This window comes from Nicotiana sylvestris, chromosome 3 (genome assembly GCF_000393655.2).
Source record: "Nicotiana sylvestris chromosome 3, ASM39365v2, whole genome shotgun sequence".
In the NCBI taxonomy this organism is placed as follows: Eukaryota; Viridiplantae; Streptophyta; class Magnoliopsida; order Solanales; family Solanaceae; genus Nicotiana; species Nicotiana sylvestris.
In genome coordinates this window covers 4,476,788-4,486,290 of record NC_091059.1, presented here as the reverse complement: position 1 = coordinate 4,486,290, position 9,503 = coordinate 4,476,788, and the positions used below count along the sequence as shown (strand labels likewise).

Below are 9,503 nucleotides of genomic sequence, written 5' to 3'. Positions count from 1 at the left end.
ACAGAGGCAGGTGCAGGAGGAGTCGAAGCCAACAATTGTGCCTTCTCCGCCTCAAGAGTAGTAACTTGATCACCCAGGATCGAGACGTCCCTCTCAAGCTCGCCAATCCGCTCATCAAGATGCACCTCCCTCAGAATGGTCGTCTCCATCTCAGTGGCACGTTTGGACCTGAGAACGCGGATAGTACCTTCCAGCGCCGCAACCTTCGCCAAGGCCACTACTCGAGCTCCTTCAACCCTCTCCAACTTGGTCGCCCTCCCTTCAAATTCAGTCACGTTCTCCGCCAATTCAACAATTAAACCGATGACCCTAATGTCAATCTTCTCAAGCAACGCCCACAGGGCCACTACCTTCGCCTGAAGGTCAACACACTCAGCTGCAACACCCTTGCCCACCTCAAGCTCTTCTTCCTTAGCCCTAAGAATCCCCTCGAGTTTGTTGCATCTGCTCATGGACCACATCAGGTCCTCGTCCTTCCGTTCCAACTCCTCCCGAAGGGACTGAGGATTACCGCCCACCCTGAGTCATGCATGCATCTCGCAACACTTGTCACGGAATCGGTGGTATTTTAAAACCATTTTCTAAAAAATGGCAGCCCGTATCTCCTCGTGGAGGATACTCTCCGTCTCCTAAATAAAGGCCTGAAGAAAGAAAAGAGAACATAAAGAGAAAATTAGCAAGATCAAAAGATGTAAAATGAAGAAAGCAATACACTCACCCTCAAAGCTATTCCGGTTACGCCCCGTGATAGGCCAACATCACTGATCTCGTGAAGGGACCTGCCTTCAGTAACAGAAAAAAGAAGGGTAAATTCAGGCACCAGGCTCACTGTGTCCTCTAACAAGTCACACTCGGGGGCAATCTCGATCATGCGGGAGGAATCATCTGTCCCCACCTCCACTCGAGTGAATCTCGCCTCAAACATTCTTATGTCCTCGGGTTCAATATCCGAACTAGATTCATAGTCATCTACGACTACGCTCTTTTCCCTCTTGCTGGCCGAAGAGGGAGCACGGGCCTATTGCAAAGTCGATGGACCACACGGAATAATCGTAGCGGCCTTCGAATTCTGCCCCTCTACCATGGTAGATTCTTCCATGCAAGAAATGGGCACCACCTCCATGCCTGAGGGGGATACGGTCTCCTCATAAAAATTGGCATCACTAGTAGACTAAGGCACCACCAACACGGGTTCACTCCTCGAAGGCCCCCCGGTCTTGGGTACCTCATCGGCCTTTATTCTTCACCTCTTTAACAGAGTCTCTTCGCTGTTGTCCTGAGACGACTCGTCTACCAAATGAACCACAGGAAGTGGAGCCTCAACTTGATGAGCATACTCATGATGGTCAAGCACGGGAGGGGCCGTAGTCTATAAAGAAGTGGTGGTTTGAATGCTCTCACGTGCAGCCGCAATAGGTGCAAATCTGGTCGAGAGACTCGACTGACGAATAGCAGGCATGGGAGCCCTCGCCCTCCTTGTGCCCCGTTGACCTATCAAAGAAGGAAGCTTAAACCAAAGAGGAAAAAACAGAGCAAAGGGCAAAACAACTAAAAGCAAGACGAGATGACTCACCAACTTAAGGTCTACGACTGAATCTCTCGTGGAACAACTACCATTCACGAATCCCTATCGTATAGGGCAAAACCTGACTCACCTACTCTCGAATATCATCGACTAGCGGGGGAGGTGCCTTCTCGGCTGTGAAATAGAAGGAAAAAGAACAATCAGTTCACTGGAAGGGGACAATAAGAAGTCGCTTTAAAAAAAGCGACTTCTCGGGAAATCCGTTAGGATTTAACATAACATGATCCGTCCTCACAATGAAGAAACTCTCCCAAAAGTGGCGATTGGTCTTTTCATCCATATTTACCACCAATACCATGGTCCCATGGTGACGAAGATGTATTATAGTACCCCTATAAAAACTGGGTACGAAGAGGTGGAACAAGTGGCTAAGAGAAATCTCTCGTACAGCCCGTTCTGCGTACTTGGTGGGCATGAGGAAAATTTTGTATATATATGGGGAGAGCTGAGCCAGGCACATTCCATAATAATGACAAAAGTCTTCTGCGAAGTAAGGATGGGAAAGTGTGTAACCGATGACAAACGGGTATGCATAAAAGGTGCAGTATCCCGGGCGATGTACTTGTACAACATCATTATCCGCGGGAATGATTTCAACATGATCAGGAATCCTCCACTTGGCCATAAGAGTAGCAAGTGCCGCAGCGTCCATTACGGAAAAAATGGTCTCAGGATCGGCGTCAGGTAAATGCTTGAAATCAATCCTGGCTTTCCCCGAGCGTGGAAATATCTCATCCATGGTGGGAAAATTCTCATCTTCTACAATGGTCGTCCTTTCTTCATGGGAGGGCATATCTGTTTCCGATGCAATGGTACCAGCAACTCTATCGGAAGTCAAAGGTGCACTAGCCATGTTTCTTCGGTTATGTAGGTAATAGGAGCTTGTATAGAGGGAGTAACAATGACAAGGAACTTCGAAATAAGAAAGATGGAAACGTAAGAATCAGAGGAAGGAGGAAAGAGAAGCTTGGAGTCTTTTGAATAATATGTAAAAAACACAGCAACCCCAAATGAAGAGTTCTCTCCTCTATTTATAAGAATACAAACATCCTGAGCGGAAAAACCAAATGCCACCACGTTAATTCCAAAGCAGAGGAGGTACGAGAAACGACTAGGAAACATGCGCCATAATGACGCATGAGATATTGACGTCATTTCAAACAGACAGAATGGTCAGGTACGGCTCCTGAAACATCATATCATCATCTCCCTATGAAGGGTCACTCTTCGGCCGATGTGCTCAGATTTCTTAAAAGGTGCAACTGGCGAAGTCCGCCCACTGAGCTCGCCCAAAGGCAACCCCAATGGGCGGAGAGACTAACTGTATGGGTCAAAATCTAATCAAAGGAATTCTTCTTAAGGAAGAGCAACCAAGGAGCAACCAAGCTGAAGTCGCGTGTAGAAAGCGATATGCCGGCAAGTGATATAGCTACGGTCGAGGTCGAGTACTCAATTGTCCGAACGTCCAGTTCGACACTTAGATATTCTAAAGGAATATTCTATAGGATATTCCAAGAACTTAGGTACTCTGATTAAGGACCACCGGGTAAGGAAGTGTTTGGTATAAATATCATGAGAAAATGTGACATAAGGGAGAGAAGCACATACATATACAACAACATATACATCCCAAAGAAGATAAAGATGCTCCCGAACCTCAGTCCCCTGGCCGAGAAAAGAGACGAGATCTTAGAATCTCGATATGAATCTTTAATTCTATTTTATCAAACAGACGGAGGGCGGTCTTGTTTGAGCATCGTGATTCTTTTCCTTTATGTATTCTTCATTATCATTTCTTATTATTGGAGCAATTATCTATTTCTTACATTGTTAGAGTCAATCGCTGTTGTAATCAAAATTATTTTCAGTTGTGCTTGTTCATTCCTATCATTTATCTCAGATCTAGAATTAATTATCTCTGGTTAAAAAATTTTCTTTTTATTAAATTGGTTTAACTAAAAGGGCCTAATACCTCTTTATTTTTATTTTTTTTGTACTTCTAGTTTCGTACTTCATTTCTTCAAAGAACTCATGGTCATCTTCTGCAGTTACAGGAATCAATATTTTAAGTCAACTAAATTGACTAAATTTTATTCTACACAATTCACCCCCTCTTATGTTTTCAGCTGATAGCTTGTGTTTTCCTTTTTGTTATTGTATATTGTATTTGCTATAAAAGAGTAATTAGTATGCACATCGTACACACTCACATACACATATATATAGTTTAGTACTAGACATTATTTTTAGTAATACATCTACCAAACAACCCCTTGGCGAATTAAATACCATAACTATTTTACTTTGACCTTTTCTTCCTCCATATACTTAATTCACCTTTATTCTTATTCCACCAAGGGAGGAATGCTTTGTTCATTCCTAAAAAAGTTTGAAGGATCCACCTTAGTTTTCACTTGAACCAATCTATCAAAGTTAATTTTGAAATACTTAATTCCCGAAACCTTAGCTTGTGCATAGCTTGTGTTTCCCTTCTTGTTATTCACTCCAATATCAAGATCCCTATAATTAATATAAGCAGCTCGTGGGGACGCAGAAACAAAAGGTTCCATATGGGCATAAAGCCTTCGCATCCAACTTATGTGCCTTTCAGCTTCTTCTTCTCCTTCTTCATCCCAAAACGTTAGGTATTGGATTTCATACAAATTTCCAACTCTTATGTGGGAATGGAAGCTCATACTCTGAAATCTCATCCATTCTACCACCATATGGAGTCGATATAATTTGTTCAAATTTAGCTTCACCTGCATTGAAAAAGTCCCATATCCCTTCTAGTTGTTGTACTGAGATTGGCTTTTGCACGTAGTCCGGTTTTGCTTTTGAGTAAAGCGTTGGTGGTAAACCCCTAGATATTAGAACATCAAGAGATTCTCCTCTTGGGAACCCTGCAAAATATAAAGTAGATTTAATCCAGCCCATCTCAATGCAATTTTGTCTTGCTAATCCCAATTCAGGGAAGTTTTCTTGCATGATAAGGAGTAATCGGTCGATATCACCGAGGAATATAGAGATGAATGAAGCTATGAATATATTTTGTTTATCTTTATGTATGAAGATTCTAATGTACAAATCTTGATGCAACTTCGACGAGACGTATTGCCATTTGTGCACAAGTTTTGTGGCATTTTGTTCCAAGGTTTTGTCAATAGTGAAGGCTACTACCTTTTCAGGAACATCCACCAATTTGATTTTCCATGCAAGAACAAGTCAAAAGGTATTACCTCCACCTCCTCTTATAGCCCAAAAGAGATCTTCCCCCATTGATTTCCTATCAAGAATCCTTCCATCCGCGTCGATTAAGCGTGCATCTATAACATTATCTGCTGCTAGGCCATATTTCCTAAGCATAACCCCAGTGCCACCTCCACTAATATGACCACCAACACCAACTGTCGGACAAATACCTGCTGGAAACCCTAGGGTTTTACTTTTCTTCGATATTTTATGATAGAGTTCGCCGAGAGTGGATCCTGTTTCAACCCATGCAGTTTTATCATCAATATTGATAGTGATGTTTCTATGGTCAATCAAATCAATTAGGACAAATGGAACCTCTGATACATAAGAAAGGCCTTCATGATCATGCCCTCCACTACAAACCCTAATATGTATGCTACTTTCCTTAGCACAAAGTATGACTCGTTGGATTTCAGCTTCACTAACTGGGGTCACAATTACAAGAGGTTTAGGGGTTTTCGTCGTATTGAACCTTAGGTTTTGCAGCGAGAATTGCAAAACGGATGAGTAAGATTTGTTGTTTGGGGTGTAAATGGAGTGTTTTTGGTTACTAACATATAAGCATTGAAGGAACTTCTCTTGAGCATCAGCTGAAGCTGCACATAAAGATGATGAGAAAACAAGAAGTGAAAGATAAAAAAGCCACGAGATCATCATTTTTGTGGTAATTTGAGAAAAAATGTTGCAGGACCTCTGTATCTATAATGCTAGGAGGACCTAAATTAAAGATTTTTGCTAACCAAAGTTGGACCAATTTTCATGTATATAGTAGAACACATATTCCTCGTCCCATTTGGATCTTAGTTGCAAAACAACCATTTGGTACCATTTAATTATGAAAATAAAAAATGAATAAATATTGCTGGCTTGCTCATTTTAAATTTCCTAACGCATGCATTCACGAAGGAAAGCAAAATCAGCATTGATTTCTGTAGAGTTAAATAATCTTTTTGGTAATTTTTTATGTTACTATAGATACATTTATTAATTAAAAGAAAAGGACATAAATTAGATTTATTCTGGAGTTAGGGGTTCTAAAATATATAATCTTCAAAAACACAAAATATCATTTGAGATGATTTCATAACTTCCCAACTAATGTAGTAAACTATTTTTTTCTCCTTTTATTTTATTTTTAAGGAAACCACCTTGTTCCTATCATGAAACTTTAGGTGAATTATTTATTAATGACGATAATTCATTGCATGCACTGGAGGGTTATGCTTTTCTAAATAATCAAGTTTATAAATAGAGAACAAAAGCATGTCAATATGTAGTATATATACATGAATAAATAAAAATTATCTAATTATACTGTATAACTTTCCGACGAAGGAGTGTTAGTGATACCTTGAATATTCTCTGTCACTAGGTCAAAGTTGGCCTCAAGACATCAATACACAATTTGACAGTTCATATTTTCACGGGTTTAACTTTTATAGACAGACAATGGAAAACACTGTTTACATTATCATACTATATTTAAGATAATTATAAGTAATTGTTCATGACGTATACTCCATGGATTCTTCCATATTTTGGTAACACAAAAACCTCAACCACTAAAAAAGAGTCCAAATCAATTAGCAAGTAAGGAATGTCATTCAATTAGTAATCCCCAGACCGAAGCCAACTTTTAGGTTTAGTGTTTGTGTGATGATCAAAGTAAAGTATGTAACATTAAATCAACTCTCATTTATTGTAAAGCCTCAAGAGAAGAGAGGAGGAAATCCACATAAAATGTCCAAGAGTCTTCCTTTTGTGAACTAACAGAGGTTGCTCTAAAAAATTTGTGGTTTATAATCAATCTTTGATAAGAGGCCTTAAATTTATTTAATAAAATGTCATATATTCTTATTTGATTATTTTTACAAAAGATGGTGTATGTACCATCTTATATGTGTCACGACCCAATTCTCCCACCGTACGACGTCGTGACGGCATTTAATCGCTACGACTAGGTAAGCCTAGCAAATTGCAGAATAATTGAAATAAAGCATAATTTAACAACTAAAATTCAACAGATAACTATATAACTGAGAGATGTCGCTCGGCCTGTACAAGTAAACCAATACTCTAGCACAAACAATTTCCAAAACTCGGTAGTCACAAGTCACAAGCTCTACGAATTTGTCCTAACTATCTCTATACATCCGTACCAAAGAGAAATAAAGGAGGAACAACATAAGGGATAGAGGGGGACTCCGAGGTTTGCGGACGCTGGCAGATATACCTTAAAGTCTCTGAAGCAGCAGCAAGTATGCTCAACTAATAGTGGGGCTAGTAAGAGGTACCTTGATCTGTACAAAATATATGTACAAGAATAACATGAGTACACCACAATGGTACCCAGTAAGTGTCAAGCCTAACCTCGGTAGAATAGTGACGTAGTCAGGTCAGGGCCCTACTAGGATATGATAATAAGACAGATGATATAACAATATGATGAAAGGCTGAGAATTTAAAGAAAAATAACAATACAACACATAAAGGTAAACAACAGGGGCGCTCCCGAGGCACCGCCCGTAGTCCCAAAAGTAAATGTATAGGGGGATCTCCCGAGGTACCGCCTCGCAGTCCCAAAAGTAAACACACAGCTCGAAATCAATGGCAACAATAATTAACAGCAAGAAATCCTACAGTTTAAGACTAATACGAGTCAAGGAAAAACAGGAAATCAACTAAGCATGCTACACAGATTGCAAATAGGCATTTAAGACACACAGACATGTGATATTAAGCTAAACATGATAACTATACATGCTGGGATAACTCATTAAAGACATAACAGGTTGCTGCTCAATGTAAAATCAGATTTTATAACAATTTTCTCGTGTACGCACTCGTCATCTTGCATACACGACACTCACATATCATTAGAAGTGTCAAAACAGTACCAAATCCTAAGAAAATTTCCCCCACATAGAGTTAGGCAAGCCACTTACCTCGAGCCAAGCTCAATCAATCAACAAGAGTGCCTTTTTCTCGATTTTTTTACTCTGAATGACCTAAATCTACCCAAAAATAATTACATACTATAAATACAACTATAATAAACTAATCCAATTAATGAATTTAAGGCTTTAATAAGAAATTCAAAAATTGCCCCAAAAAGTCGACCTGGGCCCATGTTTTATAATCGGGTAAAAATCACAAAATACGAACGCTCAATCAACCACGAGTTCACTCGTACCAAAATTACTCAAATCCGATTCCAAAATCTCAATCAAAATCCAAAAGTATGGTTGAAAAACGTTCCCACTTTTTCCCAAATTTCTCAACTCAAATCTTAAATTAGAAGGTAAAATTAATGATAGAATAGTGGGATATAACCAAAAATAAGTGAAGAATCATTACTGAATCGATGCCTCTGAAAATACCTCAAAATCTCGTCCAAATCCGAGTTCTCTATCTCAAGTTTTGATAAAAATGGCAAAACCCTTGATTTGAAATGTTTATAACTGTCCAGAGAATTCCTTCTTTGCGAAGCGGAATGTGCCTCGCGTTCGCGAAGAATAAAAGTTTCCTTCAGTCCAAAACTTTCTTCGCGAACACGAGAGCCCACTCGCGAATGCGGAAGCTTACACTACCTGAACCTACGAGAATGCGGGACCCTCATCGCGAAAGCATAGACTAAATGCCTGGAGCCCCATCTGACCGATCCTCTATGCGAACGCGAGATCCCTATCGCAGACACGTAGACCAAATACCTCACAACTTCGCGAATGCGGGACCTATAGCACGAACGCGAAGAACAAAACTCCGCTGGCCTCTAGATGCCTTACGCGAACGCGAGACCTTTCTCACGAACGCGATTAAGGAAACCAACAACATGACATCAAATTTTTCTGCAATTCCAACAAGTCCAAAATTAGTCCGTTAACCATCTAGAATCCACCCTAGACTCCCGGGACCTTAACCAAACCTACCAACAAGTCCTAAAACATCATACGAACTTAGTCGAGCCTTCAAAAACAACGCTAAAAACAAGAATCGCACTCCAATTCTAGCTTAATGAACTTTAAAACTCCAAACTTCAACAACCGATGCCGAAATCTATCAAAACACGTCCGGCTGACCCCAAATTTTAGAAATAAGTCATATTTGACATTACAGACCTACCCCAACCTCCAAAATGGAATCCGACCCCGATATCAAAAAGTCCACTCCCGGTCAACTCCCAAAAATTAAACTTTCGCCATTTCAAGCCTAATTCAGCTACAGACCTCTAAATCACAATCCGGACACACTCCTAAGTCCAAAATCACCAAACGGAGCTAATGGAACCGATGAAACTCTATTCCAAAGTCATCCTAATATAGTTCCAAATACGGTCAAATTTCTAGAACTTAAGCTTCCATTTAGGGACTAGTTGTCCCATTTCACTCCAAAACCAAAAACAAATCCTCCTGGCAAGTCACATACGCATAAAATGATATAGAGGAAGTAGAAAATAGGGTCGATACATCTTCTTTCTCTTAAAACAATCGTTCATCCACGAACGAGTATAGAGACATACCTAAAGTGGTGAAAAGATGAGGATAATGTCTACGCATATCCTGCTCGGTCTCCCAAGTCGCCTCCTGGATTGGCGAGCCCTCCACTAAATATTCATGGAAGAAATGTTCTTTGACCTCAGCTTTCGAACCTGCCTGTCCAAAAT

At 40.2% G+C, this 9,503-nt stretch overlaps 1 protein-coding gene across 1 annotated transcript; it reads right to left on the bottom strand.

The window, feature by feature from the left end:
* Window positions 1-3,784: 3,784 nt before the first annotated feature.
* Window positions 3,785-5,589, bottom strand: LOC104216430 (berberine bridge enzyme-like 18). The gene is made up of 2 exons (XM_009766465.2): window positions 4,825-5,589; window positions 3,785-4,488 (listed from the first exon to the last, which is right to left on the bottom strand). Exons 1-2 carry the CDS (start codon window positions 5,495-5,497, stop codon window positions 4,241-4,243), a joined length of 921 nt encoding a protein of 306 aa, XP_009764767.2. The 5' UTR covers window positions 5,498-5,589; the 3' UTR covers window positions 3,785-4,240.
* Between the last annotated feature and the right edge of the window lie 3,914 nt (window positions 5,590-9,503).